Source organism: Haliotis asinina, chromosome 9, assembly GCF_037392515.1.
Source record: "Haliotis asinina isolate JCU_RB_2024 chromosome 9, JCU_Hal_asi_v2, whole genome shotgun sequence".
NCBI classification, from domain to species: domain Eukaryota; kingdom Metazoa; phylum Mollusca; class Gastropoda; order Lepetellida; family Haliotidae; genus Haliotis; species Haliotis asinina.
Genome location: NC_090288.1, coordinates 7,594,583 through 7,617,623, shown reverse-complemented (window position 1 = coordinate 7,617,623; position 23,041 = coordinate 7,594,583). Strand labels below are relative to the sequence as shown.

The following is a 23,041-nucleotide window of genomic DNA, read 5'->3' as shown; positions in this document are numbered from 1 at the left end:
ATGCTCCAATTCCTCATACTATTCATCACCTGCTTGAACAGTGTTAGAACCTACACCGAAAGGTCGCTCTCACAGCAATAAAGAAGTTGTTCATCAATATATTGTCATTCGTCCTTCCTATTCCAACTTCTAAATGCCTCTCAAAGAAGTTTACATCTTGATGACTGTAACACTAAACTTCACCGTTTCACAAACATCTTGGTGTAACATTTTCTTCAAACGGAGGCTGGTTCCATCACACAAATGATATTTATTAGAAAACCTCCAAAATGATAAATTCCACGAGAAGATTTTTCTTAAAAATGAACAGCGCTAAATAAGATCTACACTGTTTTTATTCGTCCTCATTTTGAATGTGACTGTGAATTATGGAATGTATGTACAGCTGACGAAACTAACTCTTTAGAGGAGTAACAGTTAGAAGCAGCTCGCATAGTGAGAGGACATCTAAAACATACTTCTCGTGATCAGTGGTATTGTGAAACAGGTAGGGAAACCCAAAGTGAACGAGTGCAGCAGCGTGCAGTAAACGTTCACAAGTGTTTGTGACATGTCCCTGTCCACCCGGCAGTGAATGGGTACCTTGGTGCGCCTTGTTGTATGTTCCTCCAGGAAGCTGAGTGAGATTCATAAAAAGATGAAATGAACATCCAGTGACCGAGGGGAAAATACCAGCGCCTTGAGCACATAGATCATTGTACATTATTTCAAAATTTACATTTATTTTTGTCCAGTATATATTGTTTATGTTACGGTTGAGTGGTGTAACAGTTGCAAGCAAAATCTCAAAAGTTGTGACTGTCTTTCGCAGTAAATGGTCAACATAAATGCCGTTTATCTGTTAATCTTTGCCATCTGTTCACATCAAATCAGGAGTATATGAATTTCTATATACTGAGTTATTACAAAAGATTATCCACCGCTATGTATACACGTGGCTTGTACCTGTGACCTGGATCCATGTGCACGATAAGATAATACTCCCATACTCTAATACAGACTTTAGACCTGATTTTATGCAAGTGGGCAAGCCAGAATCAGAAACAACATTCGCGGACAACAGCCATAGCCAGTATAGTTTGACGCTGTATATGACCACCCCAAGTGTTAAGAACATAGTCACATAGTCATTCTCGTGTTCCAACAGGTATGCCTAGAGAAAGGAGCAACAACCAAGGATGCTGAACTATATGGCAAGAGATCAATATCAAAACTGACGAACAACGAATTCATTGTGTGGCACTATAGAATCATAGACCCTTGTAGAGGTCGACCTTGCTTTTTCAGTGACCTGAGTTAAACAAGGTCGATATTGTTTTATACTCAGGTCCATAAAAACCGATATCGACCTCTAGAAGAGTCTATAATTGTTTTGTTACATAATGAAACAGAAGCAGGTTTTCATAAACCTTCAATGCACACACTGTATCATCCCCGGTTTATATAAAATAATTTATTAAATGTTCCAGAAAAAACATCACCTTTTAAATATGAAATATTCAAAGAGTCTGACTGTATAGATAGTTGTTCATCTAGCTACCTTATTACTGCCTAGAGTTGATGTTATAATTGATGGTCACAGTACAGGTATTAAGAACTGGTCCTGGCATCTGTAATATGACTATTACATATTCATATTCATATTCATTACATAGTCATATTAAATATTGTGCTTAAGAACATGCATGTTGTTAGGAGATACACACAGAGATGACTCAGGTGCAGGGATAGTTTTGAAGATTTCATCAAACTCACAGTCAGTCTAAAACTTAGGTCATGATCACTGAGGATAGGTAATGAGTTCTTCTCCCCTGAAGGTTGAGCACAAGCCATATCACGAATGGCGGTGGAAAAGATCTTCTTGGTCCTGTCATCAGTAAAACCAGTCTCAGTTTCCAGACTGGTGTCTGTTTTATGTCCTATGGCTGTCGTAATATGACGAGAACGATGGCACCTGTTCAAAAACCAATACATTGACTGTTGTAGTACGCAGGGAATTGTTTGCATAGTTTTGTAAAAAACATACCTTTACAAAACGTATAAAACGTCACCATGATGGAACCACGACGGTGTGTCCAAGGGAAACAACGTGGTAAAAATTCCCATTTTCCATTTCAGAATTTGGTTGCTGGAAATGTTTCGGACAATATTTTTTCATTTCAAGTCACGGATGTGCTTAATGAAAGTACTCACTGGACAGTATTCACCTTAAGCTGTAGAAATAGTGGGGAATGTGAGCTGCACACGTAGTCTTAGAGCCTCCTCGCCAAATCAGCTTCTGCAACAGGCAGGTTGTATTTGATCACAACGCATCCGATTCTTTTTAGTTCCTTCGCTTCCTACTTCCAAACTTTCTACCATCGTCGGCGGCTGAAGGGATGGTGTAAATCCAGTTAGGGTCTATGCAGGTAGCCAAAGTACTGGAAGTCCCCATGGGTGAGTGAGTGAGTTTAGTTTTACGCCGCACTCAGCAATATTCCAGCTATATGGTGGCGGTCTGTAAATAATCGAGTCTGGACCAGACAATCCAGTGATCAACAACATGAACAATCGGAAACCGATGACATGTGTCGACCAAGTCGGCGAGCCTGACTACCCGATCCCGTTAGTCGCCTCTTACGACAAGCATAGTCGCCTTTTGTGGCAAGCATGGGTTGCTGAAGGCCTATTCTCCCCCGGGACCTTCACGGGTCAAGTCCCCATGGACCCATGGATCTACCTTCAGTTGTTGGCAATGCCTAGCCCATGGTTTATATTGAATTCCAAACAGTGCTATTTGTTTTACCTTTCCACGCTACTTTTAAAGTGCTTGTGATATTCTAGTTATTTTATTGTCCTTTGACGACAGTTTTTTTCTACAATTCACTTATTCCATTTTAATGCCAAACAAGTTCACGATATGGCATAAATACTGCCGATGTAAATATTCACTCGCTCACTCCTTCTCGTAACCTTGAGCGCTGTCTTTGATTCTTTGAAATTGGCCCCCTGGTGATACCAGTTTCTCTTTTTATTCCTAGTGCATTTGGATGCCATGTCGATAAGACATTAAAGTTAATTTCGTATAGTGTTCTCCTTTCTCTGACCTGTCCTCCGCGTAACATCTTCGCTAAAGTCCTCAAAACCACCTGATTTGTCCGTTTGGTGTAGATATTCTCTGAAAACCTTCACAGCAGTGTTATTTGACCTTCTTTCTAGCAATATTTTCCAAGATCTGTTTATCACCTGTAATAACAGCGAAACGCTTATTTCTATTTCCGAAAGCTGAAAGCTTGGCTCAACGACCCAAGTCAGTATCGTAATTTATCAGAAAACTCAAGTCAACAGTTTGTTTTGAAGACAATCACGTGACGCTATTTTGACCAATCGTGGTGCAGCAAAAATACTACCTGCATAATAATATGCCAACATAGCTCCACCAGTCCACCATCAATCATCAGCACATGGTGACTGGTATCTGGTTCAGATGGACGCAATGTTTCGGACGCTACTTTTCCTGTGTCTGGTGAAATATGCATCTGCTTTAATACAACGCATTAATTCGGGATTTGCTGTTAAATGGACAGGTTTTGACGGTCGCGTTGTCTCAGAACCTCTCATGTTTGAAATTTCCAATATTTACAGTCGTATACAGTGTGTAGTTCTGTGTCTCCAGAACGAAGCTTGCGTGTCTGTCTTTTATAGACGGCAACACCGACGGTGTCAGCTCCATGACGTGTTGTTCATGTCGCCTGAAGACGGAGAGCGTGAGGCAGGTGCCGTATACTACAGCTTAACAGCAGGTGAGAGTTGCTATTGTTCATACAACATTATTCCAATGTGTCCGTATTGATCATGGGCTGATAACGAGAGTAACAAGACAAAACATCGAGGAGACACAAACAATCAGTTAGTGAATGAGTTAAAGTTTCCATTCATATCGGAGGTTTTTGCGCAATATCGTTATTATTACATTACTATCATATACTGATGATAATTTTCTTTTTGGAAAAACAAAAGAAGATCTTCAAAAATTGCTACTCATTTTATGGTTATTGCGGAAGCCGAAAGGTAAGCGTAAATTTAGCAAAAACGAAAACCGATTTTGGTGCTGGGCCTCCTAAAACATCCTAATTAGAAGGAAAACCAAGTTCTGTGGATAGTCAACTATCACTGTTACCAGGCAAGTGATAACATGGGGTGTATATACACAGCTGCATAGTGTGTATATTGTATTTACAATTGAGAAGGTTGACATACATAATCCAGATTGCTAATTAGTGATTTGAACAGACAATGTTGACATACATTGGATTGCTAATTAGTGATTTGAACAGAGTAGGTTATATATAAAGTGTGATAGTGATTAAAAATTGTGCAGAACGAGTTTATATAATGGATGAGTAAATCTTCACTGAGATGCTAATGGGAGTTAAAGAGAGTAGGTTGATGTACACATCGACTGGTTGTGATTACAATACACAAATGGAAGGATAGAGTAGTTTACAGAATGGTGATTCTGGATCACCTTCAAGAAAGCCTGCTGGAAAGTTTTATTCCACAGATACAGCCTTTGCCAAGCCCTTTGATCTGACCGCCACTGTATAGACCACTTTCCAATCCGCAATTAATCCTCACAACACCATACCTGTAGTCATAAGGGCAGTATCAGAACCATCCACAATATTGAAAGCTCTATGGTACTTTTGCACCATAGTTACATAGTAATCTCAAGTCTCAAGCATCTCAAGCCTAACTCCGGATCTGTTGCCATTATTATGTTATCAGTGGAATTTAATCATGGGCAAATTGCTGAACCCTTATTTGGAATGAAAAATACCAATGTTTTTAATTTCAGTGGCAAACTCATCTTCGTCTAAAGACAGATAAGGTGTGGTGAGGACCATGTTGATCAACAAATTAGGTTCTGTATAATCTCTTAGGCGCACATGCTTAAACACTCCATCTTGATAGTGTAGGACATACAAGGTGTCTTCCTCAGCTTGATCAACCACCTCCACATCCCCTAGGTTGTTAAGCGTGACGATGGGGTGATGAGTTGCCATTGTTCTATATTATTACAAGATAGCTTCCAATTGTTTTCTTGATAATCTCGCAGGGTGCACTTCAACTCCATGAGGTGTATGTTGTTGGGTAGGAACATCTTAGTGAGTGATATCGTGTCTTCCACTGTCATGGTGACCCCCTGCAGACTGGTGTGAAAGTTTGCACCCACCCGCATGCAGACAATGCAAATGTTAAACTGATGCCATTTTGGCGTGGAGTTCGCAGGTAAGTCTTCCAGGATTTTGATCATGCCACCGAATTCAGACACCAAGGGCAATGCCACGTTATCCTTTACTCGATAGCATGTGTGCCGCCATGCTCGATACTGGGCTGGTGATTACACTATGCTTCTGCACTGGAACGTAAGCTACGAGCAGGATTCCATTGTTCACGACTGTGCTTATGTAGTTGTCTTTCATTCTCTGTGAACACATGGGGGAGTTGAGATTAATATTGAGAAACCAGTCGAGTGGGCAACAACACCCAATTGTTGCCATCGGTGAAGACGAGTGAATGTGGCTTATGTTTGGTGATGGCAGTCGCGTTGCTCGCAACATCTTCTAAGTCGAGCAGTTTGCCACCGAATGATGGGTGTACCATTCATCTATCAACGCCGATGCGGACAAGGTCAAATCTAGTGCAATCCGGACGTGATCAACTGAGTAAATCTGTGTTTACATTTTACGTGTACAACCATATCAGGCGTATTCTCTAAGAAATAACCACAACAATACCTCAGGATAAGGCGAGGAATGCAGTAAACAATCCGTACAATAGACGGGCATACGAACGTGTTTGCAACGAATTCGGTATTGATCTGAAGACGGACTGGCGTTTGCCAGGGCCGAACCACAGGCATGCATTCCAATCGTTCATAACGAGCCTTTCACGGAAACCAGCTATGATGTGGCTTACATGTCATATCATTATTTAAAAACAAAAGAGTGGGATGACCGTTACATGGCTTTCAGCGACAGCAAGGATTACCGCGTTTGGAGCTTCAAACAAGGACCAGGTGATGATTGGAAAATGCTTATCCTGGATACATTGAAGGGGTTCACTCATTCCGGCACCATCCACGTGAAGGAATCTACTCGAAAATATATGTGGGCCGTGTCTGGCACACAGAGGCAGATACGCTCCACTATCATATGTAAGGGAACCGCTTACGTCAGGCAGAAACAGTTTGTGTCGAATATGGAGGACGCTATAGCCAGCCCGGTTGATCTGCCAGTGGCCATTGAGATATACCAAAACATGTTGAAATACACCCAGTTGAAAGTAGACTACATGTTCGGCACTGGGCTGTACATGGCCCCTAGCAACATGCGAATGAGAATACACAAAGGGGTGGCGGGTTACAACAACGACATAGTCATTGCCACGGCCATCCAAAAGTTGGGCGTCTATCCCGATGTCAACGTCATCCACATGCCACCACCCATGGCTAATGAGGCGGGTATAGTAGCCCAACCTCACGAGCCAAGGGTTAAACCAACACCGCATCCCCAGAATCATCCATCTCGATGTCTTTGGCCATTATTAAATATTACACTTTTATATCTTATGTGTATAACCATGTACAGACTTTTTTCGAAGATTAAGACAGCCTCTTGGCATCAAAGCTCTGCGTCATTTGGTCACCATTACCAACAATCTGAGCAAGATCGATCAGAACCAAACGCTGCTGGTTAGATTCCCCAGCCTGGGTGAGAATGACATCATGGTGCCCAGCACAATCTGACTGGCGTTCAACATCACGTTGGCTTCCAGCAATGACAAATGCAAACTACAGGTTTGGAACAGGGAATATAGGTCATGCCATCATCAAGAAAACCACCACCAAAATCAGCAGTAACAAGGTGTCGAGCATAGATGACAGCAACGCGTTTTACTGTTACACAGATCTCTGGAAAAGCCATTGGAAGTAGCAAAAAGACCACTGAAGTATGAAACAGAGTTTAACTTTTCCTGCGCATGAGTAGAAAGTCGATTATAGTACGCACTGGTAATCAAAAAGGGCGATAACGCAACAATGCAACACAACAATGTCCCTTCTCGGATTCCATAGTCATGAGCTTAATCAAGAGCAGTATGGAGTTCATGAATAGAAAATGTTTCATTATAATCTTCCCTATTATCTGAATTGAAATTAACAGTTTTCTTTTCTTGTTGTTTTTGATACTGCTGGAATTTAGGTGTATAATCAGAAGAGGAAGAATATTTAGCGAGGGTTTCACCCAATTTATTTGTGATATCTGATTTATCCATAGGTAATTGACCTCCATGTTTAAGATGATGGACTCTAGACTTTGTACCTTTACCTTTAATTTTCTGGACCATGTTCCATACCTTGGACATGGGTGTCAAAGAATGTATTTTGGATACATAATTTTGCCAAGATTGGCGTTTATTCTGTTTAAACGTACGTTGCGCTTTAGCATTTAAAATTTTGAATTTATTTTAATTATGCACCATAGGATGGCGACGGAAATAATGTTCTGCTTTTTTCCTTGCCTTCCTAACTTGTTTGCATTCATGGTTAAACCATGGTTTCCAGATATGTGGAACTACGGAGGACTTTGGTATACACTCATCAGCTATGTAATTCAGTTCATCAGAAAAACATCTGATAGCATTAGGAACATCAATAAAAGTTCAGGTTTAAGTTTGTCAAGACACAATTTTTCATATAAATGCCAGTTAGCCTTCCATCTTGGAATCATGGAGGAATATCAGATGGGGTTACAGATTTCAATATAGTAGGAAAATGGTCACTTCCACAAAGATCATCGTGGACTGACCATTCAAATTCATTTAGTACGTTGGAGTCAGTTATTGACAAATCAAGAGCTGAATATGTTCCTGTACCAGGCTGTAAATACGTGTCCGTACCATCATTGAATAAACATAAATTATTATTTAAAATAAAATCGTCTAGAATTTTACCTTTTGTGTTTGTGGTCGCACTCCCCCGCACTCCCCCATTCAAATCACCCACGAGTGCACATGGTTTCGGTAGTTCATCATAGAGAGATTAAGGATCAGCCAGAAGGAGAGTCGATGATGGCGGAATGTACAGTGAACCGAAAGTAAGTGTAATGTTCAAAATAAGGCGCACAGCAACTGCTTGGAGATTTGTTTTGAGCGTCACAGGGCTGTGGACAACGCCATGTCTCACAAGAATGGAGGATCCACCAGTGGCTTTATCACCTGGGGGAGAATAACAATGATATGTGTTGTACTGACGTAAGTTTATAGAATCTGTTTGCTTCAGATACGTTTCTTGTAAACAGATTGCAGATGGTTGAAGATCCTGCTCTTGCAGATGAAGTTCATGAATGTTATTTTTAAGGCCTCTGCAGTTCCACGGTAGAATGGTTGAAGAAACTATTTTTTCGGAGGATTTATTGGGATCTACCCCTTGCCTAGAGGGCGACAAGTTATGTGCCCTGTGGGGGATGGTTTCAGACACATCCATATCCTTTAACGATCCAAATTTGTTAAACAGCTGGATTTTGTTTGTTGAACCTTTCGAGGCTCTGCCACTTTGACATTTAGTGAAGATACATTCCTTGAATTAACTGGGCGCTTCGCAGTGTCTTTCACATTTGTTGCAGAATCAGATTTAGATTGTGACTGGGATTTAGAATCTGAGGGGAATCGGTATTTATCCATGTCCAGTTAGTTTGACAGCTTATAGACATTTTGGTTATTTTGGCTGTATCGGATGGCGATTAAGATACGGAAGCATAAGTTTCCGTGAGTTTAGATTTTCGCACTTGTTTTTTGGCTTCAGCAAAACTTATGTCTTGTGTAAATTTTATTTTGTTGATTTCCATTTGCTGTTTCCAAATGGGACACTCATTTGAGAAAGATGAGTGATTTCCTTCACAATTGATACATTTTTTTAAAGTGCTGTTGCAGTCATCTGTCGTGTGAGTTTTCTAACTACAGTGAGCACATGTAACAGATGATTTACATGTATTGACACCATGGCCGTATCTTTGGCATTTAAAGGATCTTAAAGGGTTAGGAATGTAAGTATCCACATTGATGTTACAGTAGCTAGCTTTTATTGATTTTGGAGCAATCGGACACGAAAAGGAAAACAGGTATGTGTTAGTTTGTAGGGTTTCATTATTTCTATGAGTTTTTAATCGCTTAACATAAGTGACTCTTGATCCTTCATTTCTGACACGATATCAAATTCTGTCAAGTCAGCAAACAAGTGATCACGGTCTCGCACTATTCCTTTTCTGGTGTTCAAGGTTCTGTGTGCTGTGACCAACACAAGAATGTTCACAAACGACTCAATCGCCAACAAGTTCGTGGCTTGCTGCCGTTTACTGCATTCAACAAGAAAAGCACCTGAACGCAAGTGTCTGATGTTTTTTTTTTTACTTCACCCGCAATTCCTTGTATTCCCTTAGATACCACAAAAGGATTCAGTTTCAATGGTGTCTTATCCAGAGTCTCAATTACGATAAAGCAGGGCCAGTAGTCAATTGATTTATTGGATCTGTGTTCAGTATTTTCTGAATCAGTGTCAAGTGGACGTTTTGTCTTTTTGGTAGGGGTTTGGTATTCCATGGTTAGTCTTTATTGTTTCATCATTCGGGCTCCCCACCCACCACGGAGTATCACAAGGACAATGCTAAAAACAAGCGGATCTGCAGCTTACAGCACCAAGGATACCCGGATGATGTACTCCAGCATAAAAATTAAAGTTCCACCAGATTGGCCCATGAGCCACCGCCTTCTGGGCATACGACTCTAGGCAAAAACGTGAAAGTCCAAAAATTCGCCAAGACTTACATGAATATAATTTTCAAATTTTTAACATTACATAATGTAACACTGAGGGCTTGGCATGACCAGCCGATTGGTTGAACCGGGCCCATTCAACCTCCCGTCTAGGTGAAGTAAGGGTCGAGGGGTGTGTGTTGGGCAAAGGGAACGTGGTCACAGGCTCCCAGTGCCCTCAACCCCCAGACTCCCATCCTCCACAAAGACAGGGCCGCAACCCACAGCAAACGAGTTGGTGGACCAAATATACCCCCGGGTCCACAACGGGGCTGTTGGCGAGCTCTTGGTGTTACCCAGCACCCACCACGAAGAGATGGCTAGCCATGGGTGCCCATTTCAGTGGAAGAGTACGCACCATTCCAAAGAGACATCGAGAAGTTTTTCAACCCAATGATCACAAATGTGGAAGTGACCATCGGGGGCATGCCAAACCAGCTGTTCAGCCACGGCATGAGGATATATCAGCAGGAGCTGGAGCAAAATAAAAAAAAGATGGGTGGAGCAGACCACAGGTCATGAGCATTCCACCGGATTTGTATCCTGGTTATATACTCGAAATTGACTTGGAATATCCAGAGGAGATACACAATTCTAACAACAGGTACCCCCTGGCCTCCTGAACGTTTCAGGGAATGGATGTCCGACTACCAACACAACAACCTACACATGAACAAAAGCCAAATCAAATTCAACTGGTCTGTTTACGTGGGGATGAGCATCCTCAATTTATCCAAACACCTGATGCACGACTTTTACTACAACGTGCTAAAGAAGCAGTATCCTCTGGTGTGAAATGCTGTACACGGACATGGATTTCCTGTTGATGGAGATTCGAATCGAGGACATGTACGAGGACATGAAGAAATGCCTTCATTTGTACAACACCAGCGACTATGTCCACGGCCATACCATGCACAGCACAGTAAATAAAAAAGTGCTCGGCAAGATGAAGGACGAGTGTGCTGGCATGCCAATAGCTGAGACTTAAGACGTACTCCATCTTGAATGCCGATAAAGGAGAAATCTGATAGGCGGAGGGAGTCAAGAAGTACGTTTTGAAACAACACATCAAACACATCATACTCAAAGAAGCCCTGCTCAAGACCCGCACCTTCAGGCATCAACTGAACACACTGAGAATTGATGGGCACAGGATATATGAACTGACGATTAACAAGACGTCCCTGTCGCCGATGGACACTAAGCATTGGATAGCCATCGATGGGATAAACACGAGTATGGGCATGAGAAAACTGAACCAAGAACATAAGCACATACGATGTCTAAAAGGTTTTAGGGTATCTACTATAGACCGTGCAGGTACTGGAAATGAGCTAGCACCATACATAAGCTGGCTAAAATGGCGCGAGTGTCACGGGATGAGACCAAAGCGTGGCTTGAAAAACAAGCCCCGTGGCAGATCTATTTACCGGCACCCAAATATATACCAAGGAGAAAAGTCGGCATTCACACGCCTAATCAAGTTCACCAGGTCGACCTGCTGTTTCTACCACATGACAGGGTGAGAGGTAAAACCTACAAGCACGCTCTGACCATTGTAGATGTAGCCAGTCGATACAAGGAAACAGAACCCTTCACCCCGAAAGACTCGGTCCAAGTTGTCCGTGGCTTCAAACGAATATATCTCACATGGACTAATTTATTGCAAGTCGACCTGGGTCTTGAATTCATGGGCTCTATATCACAGCTTCTCGCCAAGCATAATGCACGAGTTAGACAGGTGAGGCTGGACAACATCACAGCCAAGCTATAGTCAAGAGATTCAATCGCTTCCTGGCTAAATGTTTGTTCGGACATCAGTACATGAGGGAGATAGCCAACCCAGGGTAACGATCGACTGAATGGGTAGCGCAGATACCTCAGGTGGTTGACGCCATGAATCACAAAATAACGGGACTGCTGGGTAAGAGACCAGTCAACGCTATCAAACTGAAATCAGTGGTTGCTGAGTTACAACATAGATAAAGTGGTCATCAGAGCGGTTGTTTTAAATTTCTGATGGCCTGGTTCCTTTCAGTTTGAGTTAAATGTGTCATTGTTAAACAAGGAATGATAGACCCATCTTTTGTGCAGTGTCACGCCCACCAATGGCGGTTACAATTCGTGCATGTCTGATGTCACGAGAAGTGTGTGCATGATACCCACATGTTCATTCATTTGTGCGCTTTTGCGATTCCTTTTATTGAAGTGCTTTTACCTTCAAAAACGCAACAAAAATATTGATACCGCCATCAGGCTTCTCCAAATTCCGAGTTTGTTTCCTATTTGTTAAAACACTTGCGTCTCTTATGCATGTGAGCACATATATAACCCTAAATTAAGAAACATCAAATCTAAACCTAATCGAAACCGACAGATGGCAGAATATACCCATGATGTAAAGGTTATGTAAACTATGTAACTAATTAAGTTGGTGATGAATTCCATTATCTTTTCAAGGTATCACTTAATTCTTTCAGAAAATCATTTATCCCTCACAAGTATCACAGTTGGGCCAATTTAGCAACACTTAACTAGGCCATGTCGCCTGTCATTTTTACACTTGACATGTGTACTTTTCAGTCTGCAATTAATCTCCCCTGTCACTATGACTTGAAAATGTTTACCACTTTTTACGTCTCACCTGTATAAATTGTAACTAACTCATCACCATGACGCATGTACATTTCTCCTTGCGTACATTGTAAATATTGTATATTCTTTGCTCTTGTACCATCAATTGTGGTTTTATGAGATTAAAGAAGTTGGAATTGAAGATGAGTTGAAACCACTTTTCACCCCAGCTGGGTGCTTAAGTTGATCGTTTGAACTCCGATTTCGAGGGATTTTTATCATCGCGTTATTTCTCAATTTCCTAGGCTGAATTTGCATTTTTGATCATTTGTTACTCTTAGTCCGTACGGAGAAGTATTAGAATATGCAAAGATGTATGTAAGCTTTGATAACAATCACGGGTAAATTACAAAATAAAATGGGGGTGAAGGGCTATGATATCTGTGTCTATCACAAATATATATTTAAAACTAGTGATTAAATTTAAAACCATGTAATTTTACATGAAAAGGCAATTCAAAAAGAAGATATACTCATTATTTTCAATGACAAAGTTCCTATTACGTAGATCGATGCTCATGCTGATGATCACTAGTCTGCCCAGACTCAATTATTAACAAACAACCGTCATATAGCTGGAGTGAATGCGTAGGTGAGTGCATTAAAATGTAACGCCACATCGACAATATTGCAGCCATATCGTGACAAGAATGGTTTATATCAATATTCAAATCAATAAATGTGTAATGTAAAAACTTGTCATCGAAGGATAGCAAAACTACTAGAATATCACAGCTCTTGATTTAAAATTGTACGTTATCATAAACGTATATCCCGAGACAACAATACAGTATAAGAACGGTTTGTAGATCACCTGCAACTGAAGGTTGGTCATACAATTGACCATGAGGACTTTGCAGAACCTAGTTGGATTTACATCATGACTTCAGCAGCTGGGGATTGTAGTCAAATTTAGCCACAATTAAAATCACAAAAATCCTGAAAATCCTGGTAAGTTTGAAATTTACTTTGAGAGTTTTGGGACTTACGTAACCTGTCAGGATGACAATAATTGCACATTACTTTAATCCTCATTGCGGATACAACCACTAACAATCTGTTATCAAATTAAACTTCAAATGATAAAATATTTATCTATTTACCCATCGTTGAACAAATGCAGTTCTTTCAAAATGCAGTAATTAAATTTTCAGAGACAGTTTGTGACCCGGTGAACAAGTGAACACAATGGCACACTCGAGACCTTTCCAATGGAACAAAATAGCTCGCTTCCTTCTGTGTGTCAAGTTAGGACTCGCTGGTCATTCCTGAGCTGTCCCACCCAGCCTTAACATAAAAAACCGATGGTTCACTTTACACAAGTACTTATGAAGTAAAGAATAGATTGTAAATTTATTATTTATGCTGGAATACTTCGTTAAGTAAATCATTAAACCCCCTCCAGCTACACAGTCTCCTTTGAAGAACATAAGTGTATTTATTATCCATACAGTGAAACATAACGGAGTACATAAAAAATAATATGTTGCACACGTGTAATAAACCCTAAAACGAATTTCATTGGTCAGTTATCCGACCATGACCTCCATGACCCCATTGGAATGTGGAACTACTTTTTTCATTCATAACTTATACTACAAATTTACTACGACTGTTCAGTCTCGCTACTACGAGAACAAACCAATGAAATGCTATCAAACACAAATCGATACAAACAAACAATTTTTCACAGACACCGTGTTTATTAATACGAGATTTCAAGAAAAGGTCAAAATATACTCGGCTCGATAACAAGTGGACCACACGTCAATGGCGAGAAACGGCTAACTAATCACAGTGCCCGCAAACATTTCATTCAAGACAATGACGTAGCTCCAACGCAAATCATTCAAGTGCCTGTACATAAAAATGAACAGAGTGTGAACAATCATTTACGCCTCTCTGATGCACAAAACTGGAGAAGAGAAATCTGTTGTCTTCGACCGGAAATCAGCCTGCCATGTTTCCATGCTCACGTCGCGCATCTTCAATCGTTCCGTCATAGGCAATTTGTCCTAAATAAATCTGACATCCCAATGCAGGTCGTACACATGTGGGACATTCCACATCAAAATTCAAACTATGTTTGTATTTTTTGTCTTCGTGCAAGAGTAGCTACTCAATATGTCGCGCTCTGAGTTTACGTTCATAGTGCCGTATCGCTGTATTCTTACGCGACCTTGACCTTTACGTCAAGCGACAGAAGCTGAATTCATTTTACGTGGAGTTGTTTAGAAATACAAAGTTGGATACAAATGGATAATAAAGAAATTAACAAACTAGAGAGTGTGTCTTGTTTTTTACGAAACGAGTGTCGTTTTTCTCTGACACACGTTTCGTAAAAACAATATGACACATTCGCTCGTGTATTAATCTCTATATATTCCATTTGACACTTAACATGGAAATCTTCGATAGTTGTTGAGATCAGACATAGTTCTCTGTTTATGGATTGGTGCCAGTAATAATAATAACATTCTGGCAAGTTTGTATTGCGGCTATATTCATGTCTACGTATGTTATAAAAGCACACAATCTGATTATTATTACCACGGATAAACCCCGGTAAACAAGCATTCCAATCAGAGGGAAATATCAAACTGAATGCATAATTTATCAATGATCAACAAGGGAATGTGCATTCTTCATGAATTCTCTTTCATTATCAGAATTTGTTTTAATAATTTCCTCGTGGTCCGTGGTATCTGATAACACATCAATGGTCAAACATGTTTCACATGACAAACTATCATGAGCTTCAAGGAAAATGTGTACCATCGTGATCGAATAAAATTTGACAATCGGAAGAATTTTAAATGATCTTTCATTTATGTAAACCAATTATTTTCATCACATTTAATTGTGATGCGACTTTTCAGTTGTTTTCAAAACTTTATGCAGCGTTTATTATTTGCCACAACTGACAAATAATTCAAAAATTCGGAAGTAATTGTCACTCGTGGTCGAGCTGAAAGCGAATGATCCTCAGTGGCAATAGTTTTCTCATGTTTGTTCTTGCCAATCGGTTGAAAGTCGATGGATGACAACCAGTATCATTTTGCAATAGCCCCAAATAACACATCATCATTCCGTATATAGTGCAGGGGCTTTATCACAAGAATGTTTCCCAAGGGAATACCAATACGTCAATACTTTGAGCAGTTGCTAAATGAGGATCTCCTTATCTGCTTACCTACAATCAATCGATGTTTCAAGTTACTCACTAAACAGTTTATCGAAACATATTTCCTTACTGACAACATATGCTGCGCGTGACTGCTTGCCTTCAATCGTAGCACGTGCATAAATGTAATGCATGGTGCGCCTCAAGGTACAAAATAATCATAGGAACATTCTTATGATTTTAAAGTAAATAGATCTTTAGAAGTTAAAAGACAGGTGTTTTGTGCTACTTTTTCCCCATGTGTATAGATATAACTGGTATTGTGTATTTTAGGTGATTGTCCACTTGAATACGTCCACAAACGCCTCCTCAACTTCTGCTACCAACTTCGTCTCATCATAGCCCGTCGCGACGGTGGTCTAGCTGACTGTACGTCAAGAGGAGAACACTTTGTTGTTATTGACAGCGAGGACAAGCAGAACCACATCGTCAAGCAGATCAAATCGTCATCAGGTTTGTAAATGTTTCTCTTCTTATCCATCCATCAGTGACAATCAACATCAAATCCATACTGTTAGTCAATTAATTTATTAACTACAAACATCCCTCGGCAACCACCGAAACCGTAAAAGAAAAATATCTTTGGTTTTATTCATAAATGTGATGGAATATTTTCTGGTAAGGAAAACGTCAAGGTGACATGATTAATCGGACTCTTTCTGTTTCATATCTCTTAAAATTGTTCTTGTTTCAATTATCCTTGTTGCGAGGGGTAAAGCAAATCATCCTCCAAATCCGTCTCTCGAAGATTAACATTCTTGGAAAGTTCTCATGAACTTTGATAACAAGTTAGTCAGTGTAACTGATTGCCTCTCGGGGTATTACTAAGACACTTTCAAGGCAGAATATTCATCACTGCATCGTTTTCTCCCTGTTCATTCTCACGAAGATTTATTGGAATTGGTTAACTCAACCTCTGTGAATCTGGATCTGTGTACGGCGAGGTTTGTTGTAAAAGAAACTCAGCTCACAGTGTGTATCAACAGAAATGCCTCTCAGATGACACGTATCGGTATTTGTCGCGACATTTCGGCAGACAACCCACACTCACTACCTCCCCCAAAGTCCCCCGTGAATGTTATCTTAGTAGATTACATGTCATTGGACTCTTACTATCTGGGTCGTGTCCAAATTCATCTTTCATTTTGTCAGTTAAAGCTGAATTCATTTATTAAAAGTAATAACTTTCACTTCAAAAGACAAACATATACTCAAAGTGCTTGTTTAAATCTTTCAGGAGCTCTGAAAAGAAACTACTTCTTCGATGGGTCAGATGCTGCAAATGAAGGAAAATGGATACTTCACGATGGCCGACCCATGACCTACTTCGCATGGGCGCCAGGTTACCCGACAAATGATACTGATGGCAAAGATTACATCACCGCACACGGTGGTGACATGACATATCGGTGGCACGACAGACGAGGACGAGAGCGTAAATGGTACGTCTGTCAAAAAGACCTTTGGATCAACTGACATAATGTGCAATGACTGTGTAGTTTGTCCTGCCACTACAGAATTCACGGAACAGGCAACGTTAGGGATCATCTCACTCTTCAGCGGGTGACCCATGGTACCTGCTAGTTTTAATTCAAGTTGTCATATTCTAGTTGCTTTACTTCATTGACAGGTTTTATAACATACACATATTCCAATCCAATGACAAATATGTTCTCGCCACCATATGGCTAACATATTGCCGATGTGACTTTAAATATTAAATTTACCCGTGAAGGTCCCGGGGGAGAATAGGCCTTCAACAACCTATGCTTGCCATAAGAGGCAACTGTGCTTGTCGTAAGAGGCGACTAACGGGATCAGGTGGTCAGGCTCGCTGACTTGGTTGACACATGTCATCGGTTGCCAATTGCGCAGATCGATGTTCATGTTGTTGGTCACTGGATTGTCTGGTCCAGACTCGAGTATTTACAGACCGCCTCCATATAGCTGGAATATTGCTGAGTGTGGCGTAAAACTAAACTCACTCACTCATTAAATATTAAATTACTCACTTCAGAGGATGAATCCCTCTATGACTTAGCTGCCTGCACGTTGCTGTCACACCTTGACGAACACCTACCTGGCTTTAGTGTTCGTGTTTTCATTCTTTTAAAGTTGACGTTATTGGTAAGGTAATTGATGTGTCACATAAACTAACATGTCATAATCGCTTGTATCGGAAAGTACATAAATTATCTCAATCATAGTTTGTAAAATACACGAAAAATAGTTTTGCAGCTTCAGAAGCTTCCAACATTTCTCTTTGATTTGGAGTGAAAAGAAGCTCTCGTAAAACACAAGTGAAGGGGAAAACATCAAGCCACTACTCTATACAGGAATAACATTCATCTCGCTTTCACAATTTTCATCTAAACTTTGGACAGCTGCTACTAATAACAGCAGCAGAGCAACTGAATGTGAATTTTACATATGCATTTCTTGAGCAATATTCCGGATTTATGAAGGACTGTAAACATTCATCTATGAACCTCACACCTCCATGCTTAACATCATTGTGATCGCTCTGCGCAAGGAACAATGACAGGCGACAACCCAAGTCAACGAGCCAGTCCGCCCAATCCCGTTAGTTAGATGCTGACAATCTATTCTCTACCTCTACCTCTCTAACTGAATGAACAAAGTTACAAACATCCTGTTTGTGAAATCACGAAGTGGAATACTTTAAGTTTCATGAAGTTTGTTTTTACCAAATTTAGTGTACCGTTTTGTCTGTATTACACAGAAGGCGATTTAAAGTGAGTAGGCACGTTGGGTTTGCACCGCTTTCAGCAATATTCCAGTAATGTCACGGCAGAGGACTCCACAAATAGACTGTACTCATTCTACTCATGTGGGAAGTCGAACCCTGGTCTTCAGTATGACGCGTGGATGTGAATATACGGATGTTAAACTACTGGTCTTCGTCAGATCTTCCATTGGGTACACTTACGATGTGGGATCAAACACGCAAACGTGTCGCTAAGTTATTACTTACACAGTCGCGGAAAGAAATTCATGTACTACAATCCGTTTGAGTCAGAAATGGACCGATGAATTGCACATTTTATCAGTGTACAAAACTGCCACATAAATATATATAGTGCACGTGTTTATCATATACTAATATCCAACAGCATTCTTATCTTTGAACATATTTTGGACTCCACCAAAATAGTTGTTTAAGAAACTATCATCATTGAAAACGGAAAACCGTGAAACCGCAGAAACGAAACAGCCTTTGACTTGGGAGAAATCTTTTGCTGGAGCAACCAGCATGGAGAATGATTAGTCGCTCTCCTTTCCCTAGAGGCAGTGCTCTACGTGGCCCCTTATCACCCCCATCGGTTATCCACTGACTGCTGGCAGTTGCGGGGCATTGACCCAGATCTCGTCCAAGTAAAATGGCTCGAACCCTTCCTCGCGCTTCTCCTTCATTACCCTGAGAAAATTCATTCTCAAGCGAACGATATCAGGGCGTTCACAGAGTACTGACCTATTCTACCCCGAAGCTTACGTAATTTGTGTGGTTTTGACACGATCCCAGCTGATTCACATCACCCTTACAATGTTTGTGTTCCAGAACATTTGTCAGTACCCTTGCTGATGCTCTTAAAGTCTATGATTCCTCACTTACGGAATTTATTAATGGCATAAAATGGTTTGCCCCTTTCGGCTTCAGCACGCTCCACATTTGTTCAGATCATTGAGAAAACTAGCGCGCAACTTCCCCTCCATCACACCAGACCATATAATGTATCATGTGTTCTTTGATAACACATAACACACATATATCTATAATATAATGGGGGCGCTGTGGGCGAGCTGGCTAAGGCGCTAGGCTAGTGATCCAGCGAGGTTGAGGTGTCGGGATTGAGCCCACCTGTGACCGGGTGTAAAAACCTTGGAGTCAACATTGTGTACAGACTCTTTCAGTGTTGTCACAACCCCTAGCGTACAGTACACAACCCTGTGCACTTAAAAGAACCCACGAATCCGTTGGTATATGACCAGAGGGTGACCAAATGAACACGTACATACACCTAGTTGCGGGTACAGCAACGTGCAGTAAACTTGGAAAAGGTTCTGTGACTATGTGTCCCAGTCCACCCAGCTGTCAATTGGGTACCTCGTTAGGATGAGTGAGCCACAATAAACTGGATGCGCTTAGTGGTGGCAAGAGTTGTATACTCCCCAGGGAGTTAAGATGGAAATACGATGTGCTGTTGAGATTGACATCCAGTGATCGGAGAAAATACCAGCGCCTTGAGCATGCACTAGTGCATGGATATGTGCGCTATATAAATATCCTATCTATCTATCTAATTGTATAGATGTCCAGTGATGACTAGTATTGAGAGCAATGAAGCAACTTATCAAAATTGACGACCGACAGTACCATCTGCAGTAGCACTGCCATACATGCCATACTTTCTCAGCAAAGTTTCTAGTACTTTTGTTGCGATGAGTTCCATCCGGGATTCGAACACACACCTAATGGCAAGCGCACATTGGCATTGTGTATTCATAGCATGTAAAAAGGTTATCACTCTATATAAATGTATTTCAAAATGAAGCTTGGTGCTGATATATCAATTATGTTATGCTTTACAAGGCTATAATCTTATGAAGACTTGTCTGTAGCGGCCATATTAATGAGCTTAGCCGTATTCAGACTAGAGCTTTGAGAATAGGACTTTTCACGGCAAATTATTCACCATAACAATTATAAGATACTGGTAACAACTACAACCCCAGCGATTCTAGATCGGTGTTCAGAAATGCCTCTTACCATCGAGCAAAACGGGTATCTCTAAAATACCTCTGCAGAATGAAAACCGACAGCACAAACCATGCAATCGTTGAGATTGTTAATGACAGTGTGGAATATGTCATGTAAGACTGGCCTCATTGCCAACTTCAGTTTGGTTTGAGCATTCACAGATGTAGCTGTTGAAAATGGTATTTACAATCATAGTCCGTGCCCAGTTGATCCTGTGGCATTTGCTGATGCCTGGATTGAACCCTGTACAATAATGCATCAAAAGAACCATATGTTGGCTGCAAAATCTGTAGTGTCTCTAGATATAGGAGAGTGCTTCAACATACGTGGTGAATACAAGAACTATACATCAAAATGATCCCCATGATGTGATAAATCCCGACCGTATTCAGATTATACGGCTTTGAACTTGGCCTGTTGGGAACATCCTTTTATGATACTTGTGCCTTAGAACTTGTTACGGTTAATGATTTGGCGTGACAAAAGGTAAATGAAATCCCCTATGAACCATAATATAACACAGACACGTATAATATATGACCAAAAAGCAAGATACAATGACTCACAGTTGATGTTTCTCGTACAGTGCAACTGAGTCAAATCTAAAGTAAAGGATCACAAATATAATATCAACTCAACAAAGTCTTTGGTTTCAGTGAGAATGAGAGACAGCTCTACTAAAAGTTACGCAGCAAGCGGTCTGTCTTGGATGTCTCTCGATGTTGATAATCAGAAGAAAAGGCACACAGGTGTGAATAGGCCGAATGATGACACAACTCCAATGTAAGTCCGTGTTTGTCGTCATCACAACCAGCCTTTATATCCAGTCACTGATTCTTCAGCATTCCACCAAAGTATGGAATCTTCGCGATCGACCCGTGTGTTTACTAACAGACAAAACACACCAAAGGGAGGCAACTCTAAAACGTTACCTTAAAGGCGCGCCGCTAAAACACTATTACCGATGATACAAAATGCGAACCATATTGACTATCACTTTCACCTCTAAACATTGTGAGCCAATAATAACTATCACTCAATCAATAGCAATACAAATTACAGAAAATACACTCTTGTAACATAATAAACTTGCTTTTTGAAATAGATGATTAAACCATGGGGGTTCATATAAGACGTGATTGATATCTGTAAAATTGTTTGCATGTGTTTTTTAAATATTCCCCATGCCGCCAACACATCTCTTCAAAAGGCATTTGTAATATTCATAATTTTCAATATTGGCTTCAAGCAGAAATGTTCCCTTAGATGGAAAGTTACTAGGGCTAGTACTGTTTCTATTTGGAAGATATCTATTTAATACTGATAGTTTTAATGGGTTTATGGTTACCTCTACATTAACCATTCTGACTCCCCCTTCATATTTTCTAGCGTCATTCGCTTTATATTATCCTGCTTATCATGTCAGATGAATTTTTAAAAATATCATTTAATTTGTTTGTCAATGAGGTCCCTTTGAGGACTTGGGAGTGAAGTGAATATATGCACCAATGATGAAAGTGCTAAAGTTTTAACAACAGTTAATGCCACATTTCCTTTCCTCTAATTCCCTCGAGTTCTGTTAAAAGTTTCTAGTCTTTTTCTCGTGTTAATTACCCAGAGGATATTTAGTTCGGATTAAGCGTTATTCCTAGTACATCAAAATCCCATTGTACATTGGCCCACGAAACATCGCCTTCTGGGCATAAGACTCTAGGCAAAGTTAAAGGGGCGCAACCCATGACAAACAGATTGGTGGACCAAATATTCCTCCGGGTCCACACGGAGGGCTGAACAGTTCTTAACGTTACCCAGCAACACCACGGGGAGGTGACTGTTAACGGGTGCCAAACCTTCAAGTGGTATGTGCTTTCATCGAATAGATGTGTCTTGATTTATAATTATAAATGTCTGGTATTTCTTAATAGATAAAATGTATTGATTATTGCCTTTCCAATACGAAATATCTGCATTCAAAAAAATATCGTCATAAATGTTTGTAATTTTTTTAAAATATATACATGAAACTAGAGCTGCAGCTGTAAACATAAATCCTGTCACTTTTAAGTGAGCTTACTTCAGCTAATTTAGTTTGTTTTATAGGCCTTTGACGTTTATACTGAACAAAACTCTGTATTCATTCGTTACTTTAGTCACTTTCTGGTTTGAAGTCCACTTTACATGTACGTGTGATTGTAGATTTTTATAATTAATCAGGGTGAGTGGTCCATATTTCGTTTAACTACTGTAATCTTTTAGACATACAATGCACCAAAAAGACAGCCAGTTCTTGTTGATACAGCCCAGGCCGCTTCGTCAGCCTAGATTTTGTCACTACAGATTTCACTACATTAAGCAAAGGGACAAAGATTACTTGACAGCCGTCAATAGGCCCGTGACCTACTTTGTATAAGCTGAATTGTAACATTCAGGTACATCTTTCCCTGTCTTTAGTCATTTTCCCTATGACAGTAGTCATTACAAAAACAAGCTCCAATCGAGTCTGCACGCAGATACTTCACGTTGGGTCCGTGGAACAAAAAAAAAGGGATAGGTGAATTTGCTCAACATTCACTAAAAAACTCTTTTAC

At 40.4% G+C, this 23,041-nt stretch overlaps 1 protein-coding gene across 1 annotated transcript; it reads left to right on the top strand.

Annotated features, from left to right (window-relative positions):
- The first annotated feature begins 3,475 nt into the window (after positions 1-3,475).
- LOC137296721 (uncharacterized) lies at positions 3,476-17,436 on the top strand. The gene is made up of 3 exons (XM_067828551.1): positions 3,476-3,782; positions 15,947-16,126; positions 16,911-17,436. Exons 1-3 carry the CDS (start codon positions 3,476-3,478, stop codon positions 17,147-17,149), a joined length of 726 nt encoding a protein of 241 aa, XP_067684652.1. The 3' UTR covers positions 17,150-17,436.
- Positions 17,437-23,041: the final 5,605 nt, after the last annotated feature.